General features: G+C 42.9%; 1 protein-coding gene across 3 annotated transcripts in view; it reads left to right on the forward strand.

The window, feature by feature from the left end:
* Positions 1–6,758: 6,758 nt before the first annotated feature.
* Positions 6,759–21,866, forward strand: part of KCTD16 (potassium channel tetramerization domain containing 16) — a 245,537-nt gene continuing 230,429 nt past the window's right edge. Inside the window, exons 1-3 of one of the 3 annotated variants that reach the window (XM_032477026.1) lie at positions 6,759–6,776; positions 7,964–8,051; positions 8,419–9,570. In XM_032477026.1, coding sequence (XP_032332917.1) covers positions 8,739–9,570 — 832 coding nt within the window. In that variant the 5' untranslated portion in view covers positions 6,759–6,776; positions 7,964–8,051; positions 8,419–8,738. Of the gene's footprint in view, positions 6,777–7,135; positions 7,655–7,963; positions 8,052–8,418; positions 9,571–21,866 lie in introns of those variants that run through there. The other 2 variants (XM_006194398.3, XM_032477027.1) reach the window with 2 other exon arrangements.

Here is a 21,866-nt window from a genome sequence, read left to right on the forward strand (position 1 = left end):
ATGGTCTTTTTGTTGTTGTTGCTCCATTTTTGACTGGGTGTCGGGTGCTTGAATGACCTCTTTGCAGTAGTGAGTTAAGAAAGGCTGCTTTGGCAGTTGGTTGACTTCTCTGGGACCTGACCACATGCAGAGGTCCCTAATCGCATGGAGAACTCAGTGTTTTGGGAACTAAGCTGAAATCAACCACCTTGTATTTCCAACCGATCGTTCGTTCCGTCATGACCCTGTCAGCTTCTTAACATACCATTTGTGTGTGTGTCTGTGTGCATGTGCCACTCTGAGAAAACACTCTTGCTCCTGTGGTTAAATTCAACAGACATTTACTGAGCACCTCCCAGATGCCAGCTCCTGTGCTAGCTGCTGGAGGATGCCGAGATGAGTGCCAAATGGTCCCTGCCCCGTGGATTTCTCATAGCTGACTCAAAGGCAAGGAGAAAAGTGCTCTGGCGATCAGAGTGGTATTTCAGAGCATACCTGAAATTCCCAGCTTTGACCTCTCCAGTCCTCTAATAAAACGATTCAATTTTGTTCCTTGAGCTAAATCTTTCCATTTGCTATTTGGTCTTTGCCCTTCTCTCTTTCTGCTGTTCCCCATCATCAGATGCCACTGGTAAGATTTATTTCATCCTACGAGGATGCCATGTTTGCATTTACTTGTGAAAAATGCCTTCTGCAAACAATGGCTACTCCAAGTGACTGCTGAATCACAGTAAAATGATGTGAGGTATTTTGAATGAGCCAGCCTCTTCATTCGCTTTCCTCAATTGTCATCCTCTGAAAAGCAGAGCTACCTTCCAAAGGCAGGCAAGTAAGTTTTTAAATGTACTAATTATCTGTCTCCAAGGACAATGGTGCTAAGAGTGCCCAGTATCCTTTGTCTTTCTCCTACTTCCCTCCTGGCAGGGAGAAGCAGACTTTTCGAAAGGGGAGCAGTCACACCACCAGTATGAATGAGTAATGTGGTGCCCTTCCATCCACTCACTCACACAGACAGACCCATGGGATTCAGGCAGAAAGTGGAGAGAGAGGGACAGAGGAGGTGATGGGGCCAAGCATAAATATAATCACAGTGCCCATTACCTACTGAACACTTGCTATGTGCCTAGTACTTTCAGAACAGTATCTCCAATCCTTACATCAATCTTGAAAGTAGATTTTTCCATCTCTAATATACACAGGAGGAGAATATCTTCAGAGAGGTGCAGTGATGAGTTCATGATCATACAGCTGGTAGGTACCTCTTTCAAACCTTGCTCTGCCTGATGCTCAACCCTGTTCCTTTTCATTATAACTAGGATTTTCAAACTCTATTTCCTGCAAGTTGCTTCAGGGAGTTTCAATACATTTCCATTTAAGCACGCATAAAACTATTAAGAAAAACATTAAAATGCACTCTGGCGACCGCTGACATGTTATTGCAATTTCTGACTGATTGCTTTTTAGGTAAATAAGTGTTTTTGAACTTAACACCTAAACGCTTTCTGATTTGACACTACTTGTATCTGTTGCATATTTTGGAAAGGCGACAAAGATGTCGTCTGAAAAATGGGTTTCCTGGGTGGAAGATAAAAGGCTGACAATTATTGGCTTATAAATTGCGCTACTCCTTTACCAAGAGATATGTTGCATAATGTATAGTCAACATAATAAGGACGGTGCCAACACGTCTAATACAACAGATGCAATGAGCATGGGTATCATACTGTGAACCACACAAGATGGTTAAGGAGGACGCTCAGAGTAGGAGTGCAGAGGAGGCAATGGAAGACCTTTTGTTTTTTATGGCGGTGCCTAAAATACTGCCCGTGTGTTTGCCGGAACCAATTGTTGGATGTCTAGGCAGCTATTTTCTTCCCTCCCCCTCACTCACCAATCCATTTTTAAGGATGAGTGTTTTTCTGTGGGTGAAGTTTCATGATGATGAGACCACAGCTTCAAAACACGTATGTGGAGTTGGCTCCACGCAACTTCTATGATCAAATTATGTGCTCCTGACTTTGACCATTTGTTCCAGAAAAGCTACCTTGTTTTGAAGAGAAACCTAAAAGATGTCACCTTCAAACCTGAAGAGCAGTACTTACTCTGTTTTTAGATTAGCATAAAATGTTAAAAAAAAAAAAAAACCCACAGATCTCAAAATGACCATTCACCTGGAAGAACTTTCCTCTGCAGACTTCCATTTAGAGGCTCCCTGGGGGTATGAACAGCTTTCGCTCTTATTTGTATTTTGGAAAGAGAGTTCAAGAGCGTTCTCAGGGAGAGACTGCGAGGTGAGTGACTAGCCTGAATGTTTGCTATGATCCCCAACTTTCAGGTGGATCTGAGGCTATGGAGGGTGCCCTCGAAGGGTCTGCCATTCCAGCTTTACAGGTCTGCAAGTCTAATCCAAATTCTTTCTTGCGAGGCGTTATTTTAACAAGACGTCGCTGTTTGCTGCCTCCTTCCTCAGTTTCTTACACAGTCCATTACTCCCTAGTATGTCTCTGAAGGATTTAGCAGCTGTGTTCTATCTTTCTTTTGCCATCAGTCACAACGTCTCCATAAGGGGAGACAGCGTCACTTTCTGGGTGTGGAAGCAGGGGCCACCTGAGGTTAAGCGGTTTGTCCAAATCATCTGTGAACTATGTAGGACCAAAAGCTGAAAACAGTAGCAGACATCTTTCTGCAAATAAGAGGCAGTGCTCAAGAATCTAGAACTTTTTCATCTTTGTCTTCCATTGCTATGATTTGGGGTATGAGTGTGTGTTTGTATGTGAGCGTCTGAGTTCAGAGATTGTATTGAATTCAGCTTTGTTTCTTAAGTACCTAGCCCTGGACACAATACCGGTAGTTAGTAAATCCACGTGGAATGGGTGACAAAGGTACCAGGAATGCACCCTTGTCTGACAGAAGATCATGGAATTTTTATTTTTAACCCTTGTGGTATTGATTATTCTTTGTCCGCCATTCTGCCACCCATCCTCCCCACCAAAGCCTGAAATCTCCCCATTATTAATAAATATATTTATAACAAGCGATGACCTTTACCTAAAACTGCATAGTGGAAAGAGCAAAGATTTTGGACGTAGAACTGAATTTTAATCTTTGGGCATCTTTTGTAACTTCTTCATGCCTCAACCTGTCTGACAGCAACAAATATGGCTGTTTCTACCACAAGCACGAACGCTAGCGGTGTTTACTGCGCACTCACCCAGAGCTAGGAAATGTGCTGGGGTCTTAACATGAGGTTGGTATCTAACCTGCACAGCACACCTGGGAGGCAGGTCTCATTATCTCCATTTTCCCCTGACTCAGAGACACTGAGTCTCCCATTCAATGTTACACCACCAGTCGGGGAGAGCTGGGAGAGAGATAATGACTGTGTGAGGACTTCATGGCTGGCCCTCCATAAACAGTAGCTATTAAGATGATGGTGATAATTCAGGAGTCCTTGGGGCAGGTAACACAAATGAGTGCACAGCATCTTAGTGTGAGGGAGTTTATGAGGTCAGTTCCCTCCTTGATGACAGAGACAGTCAGCATAAAAGCTATCTCTACTGGAGGGGACGGGAGACTTAGGGATGCTTTAGGGGGTGAGGAGGTGGGAAGTGATCACATTATTCCAAAATTAAAACTGTCCTTTTGAGAATATACTCTTCAGCATTCAGCTGTGGGGGTGTGTGAACATGGGGGATCAGGAAACAGAAGCTAAGACACATTTCATCCATTCCACAATTTACCCACGGCGTGTCTTGCTGTGCAGGAGGCTTGCGCACCACCAGGAACGGGGTGGAGCATTCTGCCTTGCTCTTCCCTCAAGAGAAATCTGTTGCTGTATGTTCAGCCTTCGGGCCGAGTGTGGCATCCCACGGTGTTTCAGCGGGGAGCTGTCAGGAGAGAGGAATAACGCTAGCAGCGTTATCTGCTGACACGAAGGACAGGAATACACTTACAGCCTCGACTTGGCTTCTTGCCTCTTGTTCAGGCATCTAATAGCTGGGCTTCCTGACAACCTCCCTGAGACACCCTGAGACACACTCGCTTACTCTAGCACTATTGAAATCTCTCTAAATGGTACACTGCTTTGTTTCCTCCAAGCCTAATCTCTCTCTCTCTTTTTTTAAATTGAAGCACAGTCAGTTACATTTCTGGTGTATAGCACAATGTCCCAGTCATGCATATACATACATTTCTGATGTACAGCACAATGTCCCAGTCACACATATACATATATGTATTTGTTTTCATATTCTTTTTCATTAAATGTAATTAAAAGATATTGACTATAGTTCTCTGTGCTATACAGAAGACATTTGGTTTTTTAAATCTATTTTTATATATAGCGGTTAACGTTTGCAAATCTCAAACTCCCAAATTTATCCCTTCCCACCCCTTTTCCCCCGGTAACCGTAAGATTGTTTACTATGTCTGCGAGCCTGTTTCTGTTTTGTAGATGAGTTCATTAGTGTCCCCTTTTTCTCTCTTTAATCTAACTTCTCCATTTTTCTCTCTTTAACCTCACTTCTCAATCCTTTGCATCCTCCAGACTAAAGGAACAAGAAAGAGTACAGATCAGAGGATGTTAGCCTGGGGTCCACAGACCCCAATTAATAGGTTCCGGGCCAATCTTGAACCAAACCCCTGACCTCTCAATGATGAGAGATCTAGACCCCCTCAATTTCCTGAGGCTCCAGGTAGATTAAGAAGTAAATATGCCTAAAGAGGGCTAGCAAAACAGTTGTCCATTTTTAATAGTTTATTATAATAAATGAACATTTTCAGCACAAAACAATATACAGCCATATAAATGTGCAAAAAGCCTAGGATATTTGCAGTGTTTATTTAAAAATACAGAGTCCAAGTGCATTTCAGGCAGTGTGGTCCAACTGTGGGTCACAAGGTTACACAAGGGTCACAAGGTCGTCTGGGAAATGATTTTTTTTTTCAAGAATGTGTCTCCGTGAGCATGTGTATAATCTCATTTCAAAAGGAAGGTTCATAGTCAAAATTTGAGGATTTCTTGGAGTGTGAGTCCCTGGCCACGTGATGTCCCTGTTTCCTCTCTTTACTCAGCCTTTCCTGAGATGCTCTGTCCCCGGCATTGAATGCAGACCTTCACGCTTGTGTGTTTATTTTCTAGATTTCCTAAGATTCTCCAAGCAATCCTTCCTCCAAAAATATTAAGCGCTACTTGTCTCAAAAATAGCCTAACCGATAAAACCCAGACCAATGAACAGAGTTCCTCCTTTTGAAATTCAGAACACTCTTCTTCTGAATTGTAAAAAATATTTTAGCCTTGGAATTTAATGTAATATTAAACTCTTTTAAATGACTTGCTTTTTTTTACAAATGTGTAATAATCTTGCAATTCTTCTTGTTTTCTTTATTTGCCACCTCTCCATCTTTATTCTAGAATCCATAAGGTTACAAACAGGACATTTGTCATAGTGAACAGGCAGTGGTCTAAACTCTACCTGCTACTCCAGCTGTGTGACCCCGTGGGAGTATCTTCCCCGTCTGGTACTCAGTTTCTGTATCTCTAAGATACAGATGAGATGTATCTGTATAAGATGAGATGGTGATTTCATTTCTCAGGCTCCTTTTAGCTTTAAAAGGCTATGTTTTTTCTTTCTCCCACTCTCCACTTCCTGCCAGACTGTCCCCAAACTATTTTAATATCCAGTCTCCAGAGCTATCATCATGGGGTACTGGCCCACTCTGTTAGACATAAAACAATTTGCTCTTAACTACAACCAAACCCACTACTTAACTGGTATAGATTCAGATTTATTTTTCCCTTGACTAGATGGGAAACTAAATACTTACTTTGTCATCTCAGTGAAAAGAGTATTTCCGGTAATACTCAAACCACTATAAAACCTTTAAGATAAAGGAAAAATCTAACTTCCGGCTCAGGTAAGTGGCCAGATACAGAGCTGCACCAACAGCTTTTGGACACTAGATGGCAATATGAGCGCGTCAAATAATAAACATTTCCTTGCTCGGTCCAGCGTTAAAATCCCCATGATTGAGGCCGAAACAGGTTAACACATTAGTTAAAGAAAACAAAGTCAAATATAATCAGGTGTTGGAGTGTTAGCTAATACTCCGAATACGTTCAGTAACCTGAAACTTCGTGAAAGAAAAGACTGTTAAATTAGAAATTAATTTATGCTGCTGCTGAGTCTGTCTTCAAGCTAATTCTTGGGGCAAGAGTTGGCAATAAACACGTCTCCCATGAAATGTATCTAATGCATACTTCCCTCTCCGTTTTTGGTTTTCACTTTTTAAAAAAATAGCAATTGTTTGGAACGGAGGGTGCCTCACATATATTATTTGTAGATGAAGTACTATGTCTCATGAGGAATGTGAGTCCTAAGACATTGGTGTTTTAAAGGGGAAATGGCTGACTTACTGTAAGCCGTTGGCTGGGCCACTATTGACTGGCAGGATCAACTGGAAGCACTTTGTTAGTGGATTAGGTTGCCCTGGAAATGCCTTCCTGAAACTCTAATGATGCACTTAAGGGAACCCTCTGGGACAAGAGTAAAATGTCTCTTAGCAGGCGTGTCTTCCACCAGCATCCTCTTGGGATGAGATGGGAGGGGGCAGGGGCACATCCGAAGAGACGCTGAGTGAGGAAACAGCCCCAGCAAAAGGTTGCAGGTAACAGCTTCTTCCATGGAAGCTAAGACACTGACTTACTGATATAAACCCTGGGTTTTCCGAGGGTACCAGTGCTTCGTGTATTCTTTCGAAAGAGCATCATTAATTCCAGAGAGACTGTATGTATGCATGTATGTATTTGTCTATTTATTATTTACTTATTTGCTGGGGTGTGGGTGGCAGAGGGATGGAGAAGAAGGGAAAAAAACAGGAGGGCATTAGCGAGAACATAATTTCATCTTCTTTGATTGAAAAACAAAAAGCCACTTTGTGGCTTGAACATTGGGGTCATTGAGTGTGCTTTTTTTTTTTTTTTTTTTTTTTTTTTTTTTTTTTGGCATCATTAGAGGGGAAATTTGCCCTTCGGCATAAATTCAGTGCTCGAGCAAAGGGTTTGTTAATTTTTTTTAATGAAAAATCTCTGTGTTCCTCTCACTGCTGGGTTGGGGGGTGGGGGTTGCTTCTGGGGTTTGGTGGCGGCGGCGGAGGTCTAAAGACGAGAGGAAAGGGCAGAGCAAAGGCCCTCGGAAACTCCAGACTCCCGGCCGGGACGGGGAGGGACGTGGCTGCGCGGCGCCGCGTCCCCGCCCCAAGCCCCGAGCGCCCGGGAGTCGCGTGCCCACGGCCGGCGCGCAGCGTCCCCCGTGCAGTCCCGGCGACCTGCCACCGAGGAGGACGTGACTCCGAGCCGCCTCCGCTTTCTCCAAGCCATATTCCTTTAAGATGATGTAATAGTCACTTCCCTGGATGGTCTCCTGCCTGCACTGCTGAAACAACAGCACCCGAACTGCGCCGGGAACTGTGGAACCACCCAGCTCCGCCGCCGGGGAAGCCGGAGCCGAGCCCCCCGCCGGCATCTCCGCGCTGCGGCGGCCGCGGCTCCCGCCTGGCTGGGAACATGGGAGCCCGCCTGCCGTTGCCGGCAGGCGGGGTGGCTGCCTGGGACCCCAGCAGGGCACCGCTGTCTTTCGTTCTGCTTCTGGGCTTTCTGAAAAGCTTCTAAGTCCCGGTACCTTTTACAACTCTCTTCTGTTTTAAGGATTCTTTCCAAAGGTTTAAATTTTTTTTTTTTCTTCCTGGAGACGCTTTGGTTGAGTGTTTTTCTCTGCTCTGCTGCTTCAATCCAACCACTTCTCATCACGGTTTAACTTTTTTGTGACTTGTTTTAACTTGAGATTGAGAGTGACTCTATACATACGTAGACGCAAATATACATTTATATAAATATTTATATATGTAAAAAATTATTTTTAAGAGCACATCTCTCTGGCACTTTTCACTGATACCTCTGTCCTTTACCTCTTTGGGATCTGACAAGCTCCGAGACTGTGTGTGTGACTGTGGATTCCGACTGCTTTGCAAATGGGTATCTCTCCACAAGAGCTGTGTGTCCAGCATTCATTAAGGTAAGTTCTGAGGCTTATTGCTTTTCCTGTCCAGCTGGAAAAAAAAAAATTCCCTTTTAGCAGTTGCAAATTGCATATTCCTTTTTAATGCAGAAATAAAAATAGAAATGGTTTTCACACTAAATGCTGGAAGACTGAGGGATATGGATAAATTTGTAGACACAGAATAGCTTGAGAGCAGCTACAATTTAGTTGAAGAATGGCTGAAATCAGTCATTCCGGGGCTGCTTATGTAAAATAATCTCTCCCTCCCTCCCTCCCAGCCTGCCTCCCTCCCTCCCTCTCCCTCCCTCTCCTCTCTCCAGCGGTCTCTCTTTTTCTGACTCATGCTGGGATTGAGGAAATAATTTTCTCTCTTTTCCTTCAGACAGACCTCTCAGTAACTGGGGACCTGGCCTGCCTAGCCCGCTGAGCTTGGGGAAGATCGGATGGAGATGAGTTGATTATCTTCCACGAAGTAATAGCTCACCACCTGCCGGGGTTTAAACTACTTATGCAGCATCCCCACACCCTTGGACTCTTGGCAATTCTGCTTTCTTGGGGAAAAACCTGGGGCAAGAGGAGGTCGTTTTTAACAAGTTAGTGTCCTCGCCCTCCCTTACAAGTTGATGCAAAGGCTCAGGCTGTGACTCCACTGGATTGCACCTTCACATCCAAATAGAAGAAGAAGAAGCAGCAGCAAGCACCATGGCTCTGAGTGGAAACTGTAGTCGCTATTACCCTCGAGAACAAGGGGCTGCCGTTCCCAACTCCTTCCCCGAGGTCGTGGAGCTGAATGTGGGGGGTCAAGTTTATTTCACTCGCCATTCCACGTTAGTAAGCATCCCTCATTCCCTCCTGTGGAAAATGTTTTCCCCAAAGAGAGACACAGCTAACGATCTAGCCAAGGACTCCAAGGGAAGGTTTTTCATTGACAGAGATGGATTCTTGTTCCGTTACATTCTGGACTATCTCAGGGACAGGCAGGTGGTCCTGCCTGATCACTTTCCAGAGAGGGGAAGACTGAAAAGGGAAGCTGAGTACTTCCAGCTCCCAGACTTGGTCAAACTCCTGACCCCCGATGAAATCAAGCAAAGCCCGGATGAATTCTGCCATAGTGACTTTGAAGACGCCTCCCAAGGAAGCGACACGAGAATCTGCCCCCCTTCCTCGCTGCTCCCTGCCGACCGCAAGTGGGGTTTCATTACCGTGGGGTACAGGGGTTCCTGCACCATGGGCAGAGAGGGGCAGGCAGACGCCAAGTTTCGGAGAGTTCCTCGGATTTTGGTTTGTGGAAGGATTTCCTTGGCAAAAGAGGTCTTTGGAGAAACTTTGAATGAGAGCCGAGACCCTGACCGAGCCCCAGAAAGATACACCTCCAGATTTTATCTCAAATTCAAGCATCTGGAAAGGGCTTTTGATATGTTGTCAGAGTGTGGATTCCACATGGTGGCCTGTAACTCCTCAGTGACAGCGTCTTTCGTCAACCAATATACAGATGACAAGGTCTGGTCAAGTTACACCGAGTACGTCTTCTACCGTAAGTGCAAAGGGTTCTTTTTATTTTACCTACGTGTGGAGTCTCTTAACAGATGTATATGGTCTGCATGTTCAGTCAACGTCGAAAGAGTACTATTTTGGGGTGTTTTAAACCCTTGACGTATAGCTAGAGGATTCGGTTATAATCAGCTCTCACATTTTACCTAAAGCAACTTTTGTTTTTCCAGTAAAGTCACAGAATATGTAAAGGCACAAGACGCACATGATGTTGGCGTAGGTGGTGTGTGGAATGAACACAGACATGCATGTCTGTTTGCCAGACACTTGGATTGTGGAGATAAGGTGATGATGAGAACGTGACTGTTGGTCCACGGCAGGCTGCTGGACTTGGTGGAGCAAATGCTGCTGTCTAGTCTTTCATCTGGACTTCAGGGTGTAGTAAGCTGGTTGCTGAAGACTGGCGTTCATTAGGGGCGTTGAACGCAGAAATGAGGGTTGCACGGAATGACGTGATCTTGGCTAGATGGCAGTGTAGACTGATGAAAGACCCCCCTTTCCCTGCCAACCCCACCCCCACCCCCACCTCGGAAATGTGTTTTCATAGGCTTTACAGAGCTGTGATTCGATTCCTTAGCATTGTGTTCTGAGACTTGAGGTGCACAGCAGACTTAATTAAGCTGAGCTTCATTTAGGATTCATCTAAAAGGAATGAGATCCTTGAGAATTGTCAATCACAGGCAGTCATCTTCAGAGAGCTGAGGTGATGGAATCACTGACATCAAAGGGAACCAGAAGAGGGGGAAAAAGGAAACAATTGTACTGAAGCTTTTTAAGGAAGAGTTCCCACTTATTTAAATGACAGTTTACTGTACCGGATGCCTTGTTTTAAAGAAATGGGATTATTCTAAATAAACTATAAGCCATTGATCTTTGAAGGGAGAACAGTAAATCAGTCTGCAAAGTTTCGTGCTGGATTATCTGCTGCTTTTCAGCAGGTCTGGGAGTTGGGGGAAAGTGAATTCCATAAGAAACATGCTTCCAGTTTTCCTCTGTTCTTATTTTAAGGGAAATCCGTAAATTTTGAGGATTAAAAATACCTAATTGTCTTCAAATATAAAGATATGACTGACTTTCTTGGGCTGATTTTCGCCTCCAGTTATGTCTATTCATTTGGAGATGGTGCTGGGAACCTTGGTGACAAGGCCAGTGGGCAGCCAAGTTGTTCTGTCCTGGCTTCTCACACAGTCGGTTTTGCGAAGTGCAGACACATGGATGGTGTAGAAAGAACAGCCTGTGGAGGAAAATCAAATCAGCTGTCAGTTCAGCAGCATGCCGATGTGTTGTAACAAGCTCTGTTATTCGGTCCAACATCTCCATCGATGGTCTTTATCGATAATCTCTACCTTCCTGTATCTTGGAGCTTAGTCGCCAAATCCTGCTCTCTTCCTTCTGGTCAGTTTTCCCCTGGTTTACAGATAAGACTAGCTTTTTAGCTTTCTAGAAAGGAATCTGACCTTATCTGTGATTCTGCAGGACAAATATCTTCTAACTTTTTTGGGGAAAAAATGTATTTTAGAGTTTAAATCTAGGTTTGTGATAGTTATCTTGTTCTCCAATTTCTAATATTTGAAAACAGCATCTTAAGAAGCTTCAGTCAAATCAAACATACCAGCCATACCCATACCCCCTCAAAAAGATCACACTAGATTTCTAATCACTTGCTTATCTCAGTGAGACCCAGACCTGAGAGAATCTGCCTGCTAGCTCAGTGACATTTCTGTGTTCATCAAAGACTCATCCATATAACACTCTGTCCTCTTGATCATATGATTGCTTCCTTCTGTGTTGGATGGCTGAGAGCAGCCAAGGAGCAGCTAGCTCTCCATCACTCCGTGGACAGGCTAGCACATACATCCAGCAACTTGGTGTTGCATGGCACATATGTTGTGTATGATACACTTGCCCTTTGCACCCAACATCCAGAGCTACGTGTTAACTCTTCCTCTGTCTGAGGACTGAAAAAACACACAGCTGGCTTTCTAGGGCACATAACAGCCTCTGTGCAGCTGCTTATCCATAATTATTTAATTAGAAGCTGCCAACTGTGCCTAGATAAGCATTAATTCATCAAGCTGTTGTGGTCGGGTTAATGGGCCAAAACTGTGGGAGGTGCTCTAAAGCAGGGAGTTGACCATATGCAGAGATGCTCCGAGCCTCGCCAGTCAACCGACTGCAAGCACCAAGCCACTGCATGCATTGCAGAGGGTGCGGAGGGCTGGGGCCACTGGTGGCCTGCCAGATCCGAAAGGGCAGCCTGGTCCCCTGGAACACACCCATCCTATCCTCAAAAAGCCCAACCAACCAACAGATGCTCTTCTCAGGGGAACTCAACTTCCCCTGGGGTAATAAAAATATCTATAGGAAAAATACAGATTTAGGTAGATAGTGACAAACTTCTTAGAGCCAAGGAATTAACTCCAATTAATCAGACTCTTCTAATAACCAAAGGGTAATACAGAGTCACTTTGCCTGGGTCCACATCATAATATGAAATGAACAGTAAGAAATGAATACATTGCATATGGTGGTTGACAGTCATGGGGAGAGACCTCTTCCTCTGTTTGCCTAATGTTCTTCCAAATTTTCCAAGGGGAAATTGGGAGACCTGTCAGTTATTAACGGGTTGGATTCTTGCCCCATTTAGTCTTCATGTGGACCTGAAATTGATGGTCAACGTCAGGTAATCTTAACTGTTTAATTAATGCAGAACAATGAACAGTTAAAGTCAACAGGTGTTTGTGTGTGTTCAACAGCACAGTAAGAAATGTGTTCGTCCACTTGGCTTACACACCAAAATACAGTATGTGAGATACTACAGATTATGATTCACTTACCAGCAACCAAGAAAATGTGCATGCTATAGGAACATCAAAAAGAAACGTCTGTCCTAGGATTGCCTCGCAAAGTATTTTAATTGCTTTAAAACAACGAGAAGGTACTTTTCCTCCTTTCCCACCCAACTAGCTAAATAATTACATCTCTTTTCTCTCCCGGTGCTATGTAGAAGGCAATGCCATAACCATGAGAGAAAGCCTGCTTGAGTCACCTGTAAGTGAAGTGCAAGCTAAGTAATTTGGAAAAGAGAAGTTCTGATATTGAACCAGATACTGAAGCGCCAGTCACACCGTTTAGGAAGAAAATCACAGGTGCAGGGACATAAATGAACCTCTTATTCAGAGCCACCTCCCCATGCCCTAGAGAGCGGGAAGGTTGTTCTTGGTTGGAGAAGATATGCACGTTTCTTTAATTCTACTCCTGAGTGAGTTGCTTCAAACAAATGCCTGAAAGCATTCAGATTCAAAGGCATTTGCCTCTGATAAAACTGTGATAACGTGGCTACAAGTAGGGAGTTTGTCATAAGATCCAAAAACATAAACCTTGAGTTCTGTAAATTGTAGATAGAGATGCCGATTCACCGCCTTTTCAATGGATTACTGCTTATATGTGCGGCTCTTTTTTTAACTTTTTTCCCCTTTACTTGGTTTCCTTAAATTTAAAGAGTTGTTTCCACAAAAGTCTCTAATTTCTGTACACAGTGTGGTATCTTTAAGATGGTTGATTGAGTTGGAGTGTTAGAGAAAAGTAGATCCAGAAATGATTTCTCATTCAAAGCTCGGCTGCATGACCTTACATTGGGAGGGAATGTGTGGTTCTGGCCACTTTAAGATCAACTGACCCAACGTTGCTTTTAAAACGTTCAATAAGAGGGTGTGTTTTTAGGAGGGGAGGGTATATAGGTCAGTGGTAGAGTGCATGCCTAGCATTTATGAGGTCCTGGGTTTAATCCCCAGTACCTCCATTGAGAATAAATAAATAAACCTAATTACCACCCCACCAAAAAACAGGGTGTGTTTTTTAAAGGAAAACAGGAGGGAAGGCATCTGTCTTGAATGATTCCAGCTCTCTTTCTCCTGAGTCCTTGAAAAGTTACCAACGACAACTTCAATTTTCATTACCCATAGAAATGTGATGTTAGTACATTCACGATGGAGCCGCACAACAGTGAAGGCAAAACGGTGGTGGTTTGGTTTTCACCACACCCCCCCTCCTCTTTCTGTGATGTTTTTCTGTCTTTTCCATCTTAAATGCTCTCTTTTCCTCTTGCTTTCATTATTTCTGCTTTGAAGTCCTTTCTCTCCATGCCATGATCAAGACTTGTCAGTAAATATTCCCTTCTGTCTTTATATGTAGAATATTCTCAAGGCATCATATTACTTTTTTTTTTCAGTGATTTTCGTACATAAGACACTTTTTAATAGTTGTGGATCAGGTGACTTTGTATCCCCAAGGGAGTGTTCTTAAGACTTGAGCCTTCTTAATTTATTATTTAAATACAGAACACAATCTCAGTCTAAGGCTTCATCATGAAGCCAGTTTAGACCTCTACTGGGGCAGATATCAGATGGTGATGATGATGATAATGGGCAGGGATGATGGGTACCATTTTTATCTTATCTCTTTAAGATGCTGTGCTCTGACCACTAGGCTCAACATAACCGTGATGTAAGAATGTTAGTAAAATACCCTATTATACTGTTTCCACTCTCATGCCAAGCAAGACATACTGCCTGAGCACAATTCCTTGTGGGAGATGATTCGGGTAGTTTCTTCCGAGGCCCGTGGCATCCCTGAATGGGCTTGGCAGCAAGAAAAGTGCCAGTACATGGGCAGAAAGGAGCGATCTCTGTGATTGCCCCCAAGTGCCTCAATATGTTAAGAATATATATATATACCATGGAAAGAGAAGACCAAATGTCTCCGACAGCCTAATGAGGTTTGGATCTTATCAAAGGAATTAGAAGTGGAAATAGCTGAGAGTGTGCCACAAAGCTCCATTCGGAACATCTCCAAACGCCAACCATGGAGAGGAGTGACTGTGCATAGGAGAGAGTGCCAGTCCAATGCATTGAAAACAATTCTTCAGAAATTGAGAAGCAGTGCTCAGTTTCTGCATCATAGCTGACTGTTGCTCTTTTTCTTTGGTCTTTGCTACAGCTTTCCTCAAATACTGCATTTCTTGGCAAGTCAGCTAAAACATTTTTGTACAGAGATTTTCAAATGCATCCAAATGTAGAGACACCCAGCTCCAAAAATTACAATAATCATTACAAGACTAATCTTGTTTCATATGTATTTCTACTTACTTTCTTTTCTGTCTGCACTGGGTTATTTTGAAGAAAATTTCATACATCAATCAATTCATTCATCCACCAACACTAATACTATATGTTTCTAAAATAAAATGAATTTTAAAAAGCGTCACAACACCATTATCACGTACAAAATTAATAATTCTTTAATATCTTTTAATGCCTAGGTGGTGTTCAAGCTTCTTTGATTTTTCACGCTATTTTTTTAAAGTTGGCTTGTTTGAATCAAGAGTCAAATGAGGTCCACGCATTTCTCTGATTACTATTTCTTTTCTCTTTCAAAATTAAAAGAATGCATAGAACATAAAGCACAAAGCGGCAAAATGCATATCTTCAGTCTCTTCTAAGCTTTCCCTCCCTCCTTTTCTTTCTCCCTTCTTCTCTCTCTCTCCCTCTTTCTTTCTTTTCTTTTTCAATCTCTTTGTTAGAAGCAGCTCAGTTGTTTGTCACAGCAAAAGCCTAGCATTCTGGGCTTTGCTCATCTGTCTCTGTGATCTCTGTGATGTGATGAACACATTTTTTTCCGACCTCTGTATATTCTGTAAGTTTGTTTGAGCTTAACACCTGATTCTAGAGGCTTGATCAGATTCAAGTTCAGAATTTGTCGCAAGAAATCTTCGCGGGAAGTCTATTTTTAATTTGCTTTGACAGATTGAAATGCTTTATGCTTTAGGGGCAAGGGGCATCGTTTTCTTGTCTTTTTGCATGCTCATCATATGGACAGATAGCAACTGGGATCTCTTCTCGCCATTGTTCAAGCTGATTCTAGTGATACAACAAGCCGTACAAGAGGCCCCTGTTTTTCTTTCCAGCCTTTCAAGAGCTATCTAGCATTCCACTGCTGTTCTTGTCGCTAGTCTGGGCTAGCATCAGGGTGCAGGGAACCTACCAAGATGTGCTCTGGATCCTGCTGACTGGGAGGAAGTACCGTGTGGGGTGGGAAGGTTGCTCCTGGCTATTCCACTTTTATATTCTTTGATTCTTTCAGCTGTGCTGAAGCTGCATGTAACTTGTGATATATGTTTCTCAAACCTCTTCTCTCCTTGAGTTCCTTATCTCAGCAAATGGCTTCATTAGTTGCCTAGTTTCCCTGTTGCCCAGGGAAGAATGAAACCTGGGTGGCCCCTCTTTCTCCCTAACCACTTCTCCAGTCTCCAGATCCTGTTGGTTCTTTTCCTTCATCCGTCTCAAGTCCATCCATTTCTTCCCATCTCCACTGACGCCAGTCTGGCCCAGGCCGCCAGCATTGCTTTGAGAAACTGCCGCATAAAAGCTGAAGTTGCCCTCCCCACCCACATCTGGTGTCGTCTCCTTGGGGCTGTTCTTCCTGCTGCAAAAATGATGAGAAAACGTGAGCCTGACCATGTCGCTCCTTCCCGTGAAATGACCTCCAGCCCTTCATGAAATGACCTCTGATTCTGTCCCCAGGCTCTTCTGTTGCCATCCCACCCCTGGCATTTTTCATCTCACTATACGCTATTTCTTTCAGGTCCTAAATGCTGTTATGCACTTGCTTCTTCCGTTTTGTACGTGATGTTCCCGCTGCCCGAAATTTTTCCTCCACCTTCTTTGATTACCCAAATACTTCAGGTCCCAATCTAGAGGTTACTTTTTCTGGCGAGCCTTTCTAGCCACCGTATCTAGATTAGGCACTTCTGGTCTTTGCCCCATGGGACCCTATTTTCCTTTACTGTGGTACCGATAATACCGTATTACTTGCTTATTTAGCTGTTCCTCCAAGGTTACACTGCAAGCTCTGTGAAGATGGGAACTGCGTCTGTCACCTTCATCATGATACCAGGCATAGGACCTGGCAAAAGTGGAGGCACTCCATCAATATTTCTCAAAGAAGGAAGCTAAATGCCCACTGCAGAGTTCTGTTATGGTCCTAGGTGCCACTGTCTTGGATCTACCATTACATTATCCCTGAACAGAAGAACTGGGGAGCAGTGATGATGTGAATTGATAAGGATAATGGCATTTCCTAACTTGCACTGAGTTTTTCTGGCCCTGGGCTAAGCACTTTACAGACAAATTCTCACCAAAAGATGCTCTGCTCTTAGCACCTGCGCTGAGATGCTAGCCCCAGGGAGCCGAGGAAAACACTTACCAGCAGTGAAGTCTCCTGTGCTTTCCTTTTAGTTGGTTCACCCAAGCAGGAGCAAACTGAAGCTGGGGTGGGGCCAGGGTTTAAGGAGCAACCCAAGGAGGGACTTAGGATTCAGACAAGTGCTGCAAAATTGAGCAAATATCCACGATAGGGGAGGAGCTCTGCTAGAATGCCACGTGTGCGGGGAGACTGACCAGGCTGCCTTCCTAATCTTCCTGCCAAAGGACTCGCTCTCCCCTCCCTCTCCCTCCCAGTGAGAAGTGGTCATTCCTTAACGCCAGAGGCATCATGCCATGGTGGCTAAGAGCCTGGGTGTTGGAGCCCAGACTGCTTGAGTGTAAATCCCTAGCTGCTGCTTCTTTTTTTTTTTTTTTTTTTTTCAAACCAAACTATGGTTTATTGATTGTGTTTCAGAAGAGAAAAATCACACCACCACTACCCACCCCCTTCTCAGCATTGGTTAGTATTACTGCAATAAATTTCCAGTAAAAGCAAAGATACAACACATGTACCTTTTAGAAATCTATTAGAGATGGCCATCTTTAGCACTTGGAAAATGGGATCCACATCCTTTGATCCCCAAGTAAGCCTTTTTTTTTTTTGGAGGTGGAATTGAAGCATCAGTGCTTTATTTATTTATTTATTTATTTATTTATTTATTTATTTATTTATTTATTTATTTATTTATTTATTTATTTTATTTATTTATTTATTTATTTATTTATTTATTTATTTATTTATTTATTTATTTATAAAACAAAGTTTATTCTAGGAAGAGGAACTCACTGCCTGGCTTTGATCACAGGAAAATGACTTTACTTCCGTGTCTCAGTTTCCTCACCTGGGAAATGGAGACGGTAACAACGGTACTTGCTCACAGAGTTGTTACGAGGACTGACGGGGCTGTTACATATAAAGTGCGTGTGCAGCAGCCGGAAGGGTTGGCATAGAACGGCGAAGACCTCCGGCAATACCGGCGTGACGAGAGACAGGCTTCCTGTAAGTAACTTACCTGGTGCTGTCTGATAGTTCTCTTGGACACTTTGTCCAGTCTGTTGATTCTATGCCGATTAAAAACAAACAGGCAAACAAAAACATCTAGAAGTGGCTTTTAAAGAGGAAATTCAAGCTCTTCATTTTAATTGAATCTGAATAAACATAAAAGCAAACACTTCCAAAGGCTTCTGATTCCAGTAACTCTTTTCTTCCCCCAAGCAATTCCCTAATGGAAGTCATTAATAATGGCTTTTCCCTTCACCTTGTTTTCAAAGCGTGGCTTTTCGGAACCCAGGATAATTCGTGGTAGAACTGAAAAGTTAGAGTACAATTTAAATTATATATTCAGTCACAGCAGAATTAGAATAACCTTTTATGAGTCTCGGCCTAAGGAGTCTTCCCCTTCGTGGTGACAGAAAGTGGTTATTGAGTGCACCCACGACAATAAGATCATTTAAAACGCTCCAGAAATGAAAACAAGACATTCTGTTTCGCACTGTGAGTAGCTGTCCTGTGTGACTTTAAAAGGAAATAAGAGCTAACAGGGCTGCTACTGTGTGACCCACCCAAACGCTGCACCATGTGAAGAAATTCATACTTTTCTACTTTTATTCATCATTCCCATCCCAAAGCAGAAAGTTCCAATAACTTCCACACCCCCATTTATAGCAACCTTTTATTCTGAACATATGGGATAGAATGTGATTGTGAACTAGTTACGTGGATGAAAATGGGAGGCAACCCATTCTTTATACATAACATAGTGCACTCTTAAGAGATTTTTCAGGCTGCTGTAGATTCTTCTTTGTTGTTGTTGGGCCATATTTATTCTTTTTTTTTTAACAGAGGAAACTTTTTTAAAAATCTATTTTTATATGTAGTAGCTAACATTTGTAAATCTTAAACTCTCAAATTTATCCCTTCCCACCCTCTTTCCCCAATAATCATAAGATTGTTTTCTATGTCTGTGAGTCTGTTTCTGTTTTGTAAATAAGTTCATTTGTCTTTTTTGTTTGTTTGTTTCGATTTCACATATGAGCGATCTCATATGGTATTTTTCTTTCTCTTTCTGGCTTACTTCACTTAGAATGACGATCTCTAGGTCCACCCATGTTGCTGCAAATGGCATTATTTTTGCTGCAAATGGGATTATTTTCTATTTTAGGCAATACTGCAGACAGTAGATCAACACTGCTGGGTTGCTATACAGAGAAAAGGAGAGCTGGGCTCTGGTAATGGTGATTTTTCTGTGAAGAGAGTCTTGGAACAGCAGAGAAATTCTAGTGACTGGGATAAGGGAAACGGGGCACGTGCCTGTTAGAGTGTGGCAGAGGCATAAAATCAAAACCAAGGGAATTCTCTAGACTTGGAGCAGTGTCGCCGAGCCCTTAACAGAAAAAGAGCTGGTGGACAATGAGAGGCACAGGCACTGGTCAGGCATCGTGGCACGTTTCCTTACAGCTTTAAGCATTCAATTATTCAGATGGTGAAATTTTCCTAAGGGCACGTGCCTGCAAATTCACCCTGTAACACAAATGGAAAATAGGATTTCATTTTCCTTAATTTGCTTTCTAGCCAACTAGGTGAAATATCTTTTTTTTTTTTTTTTTTTCCTTTAAGCAGAAGGATACCTGTGTAGGGTTGTACAGCTTGTCAAGCTGCAATGAACTGGCACGATGCTCATTTCTCTTTGCATAAGGAGAGCATGCCTTGGAAAATGAGCAGTGTTGCTTGGCTTTTCAGGAGCCTGTGGTCTGGAACAGTAATGACTAATGATAAGTGATCAGTATGTTGTGTGATACTTTCAATATCTTAAAGGCCATTTTCAGGCCTTTGTATACCCAGCAATGTGAAATACTTATTTGTTTGGAAAGATCTGATTGCTTTACACTTACTGAGAACCTGCCTTCCATAAGGCACCTTTTTGTGTTTCATAGGATTGTCCAAGTGGAGTGGGTAAAAAATATTAAAAATATCGTCCGTGTGCAAACAGCTGAAATCCTGATTCACAGAGTCCTCAGGCTAACGATTTTCTAGGACTTCTCCACAATCTGCCGGGGAAGTGATTCACAGTGTGCACAGACCTCATGGATTGGAAACTGCAGGCCCTTCAAACCTTCCATCATCTGCATCCTTTTACTCAGAAAAAATAACAAAAACACATCGTGCTGTGCAATCTAGTTTTAGACCAAGTTCGTGCCATCCCTTCATCAGAATGACCTCCTTTAAGAGGCAGAGTGTGGTCTAGCCTTAGTTACTTATACAGAATTCTGTTTTTACTTTCTGGCCATGCGAGTACGTGTCAGGCCCCGGGACCTTGCTATGCCTTTGCTTTTGTGTGTGTTGGGTTCCTAAGCATCTCTGCAATGGTTGGCTCGTCCACGTCTTCTAGAATCTCTATCAAGCACCTACTGTGCACCTGAGGCTGCACGCAGTTCCAGGGATTCACCTGTGAACAAGAAACATATATGGTCCATGTTTTCAGGGAGCATATGGTTTAGGGAGAGATGAGACTAGCAAACGGGCAATTTCAATCTTGTGTGGTGGAGAAGTATAAATTGATATGAGGATAGAGAGGGAGATCCTAATCTGAACTTGGGAGATCAGGAAATTTAACCAGATTTTATATCGTTGCTGAGAGAGGAGGAAATTCTGAAATCTTTAATGCATCTGTTGACTGTAAGATACTAGCTGGCTGATGGAGTCATAAAAGTTATATCTAGGATGGCTTAAGAGAATCCTAAGATCATTAGCAACCATTTCATTTCTCATTTAATTAGTTCCATAATTTCCAGTGAGAATGATTGTGCTTACTCCAGGAACCAACATCTTCCTTTTTAAACTCTTCTTCAGTGTTCCCTTCCATGCAAATCTTTGTCTCACGAAAGTGTGTGTGCAAAATCAGAAGTCAAATGATAGCCTCAGATGATCAGTAGTCAATTTTAAAGATAGTTTATAATGATATCTGTGGTGTCCTTTTATAATGATTCTCAAAGTGGCGTCATTATTATTATTTTAAGTTTAAGGGTTCCTGATGTACCTTGTCAATCTCACGCATAACTCTTTTTCAGTAACTACCCCAGTGCTGAACAGACAGGATGTCTCAGTAAGCATTTGTGGAATGAATGAATAAATTCATAACACCACATTTTAAAGGAATAAAGAAATAAAATGTGAAATTTTAAAGAATGAAAGGAATACCATGTTAATTTTGTCTGAAAGGAATTAAATGTAAAATTTTGAAGAAGTAAAACGTAAAGCAATAAAACACGAAATGTAAAATAAATGAAAATGTCATTTTTGTTTGGTACTTACTTTGTTAAAAGTGGATGCACCCTGTGAGCGACAGTGTAAATATGGTTGAGTTTTCTAACAGCATCAGACTTACCTGGATAAAAACCTTAGTCCCATGCCTTCCTGTTGGGGCGCTCTTGGGTGAGTGTTTTAACCTCTTTATACCTCAGGACATTCATCTGTAAAAGGAGAACGAGGAAGCTTCCCTCATGGCAGTATTGGGGGGATTAAGCCAAGGTCACACCATCCTGTTTGCTCATGTCATTAATATCTGCGCACTTCACCTCTAGGCTCTTTTTGTTCGTTGTACAAATAGTATGTTTGGACCTAGAGGAAGAAACTGGGGGAATATGGATCTGTTGGAGCTGATCTTGCCCACTCACTATCCAGACAAATGTCAAGCTGCTTCTCACTGGTTCCACTCTGGACTAATCGCACACACACTTCATGACTTTAGAGAAAGGAAAAAGGCATCACGTAACACATTCCTATAGTTCCCTTGGTGTGCTCACCTCTCCTGCCCCTTTCTGAAGGCACTGGTCCATCCATAGTGCTGTCACATGGCCTTCTGACAGTTCTTACAGTAGGCTAGTCTGCCGCCCCCCTCAAGCCGCTGCACTGGTGGACTCTTCCCGCCGCTCCTTGCCCGAGTCAGGCTTTAATGGGTTTTCCTTGGAAAGGCCTCCCAGCACTACCCCAGCAGAAGGAGCCAATGTCTTCCTCATC

The sequence above is a fragment of the Camelus ferus genome, chromosome 3 (assembly GCF_009834535.1).
Source record: "Camelus ferus isolate YT-003-E chromosome 3, BCGSAC_Cfer_1.0, whole genome shotgun sequence".
In the NCBI taxonomy this organism is placed as follows: domain Eukaryota; kingdom Metazoa; phylum Chordata; class Mammalia; order Artiodactyla; family Camelidae; genus Camelus; species Camelus ferus.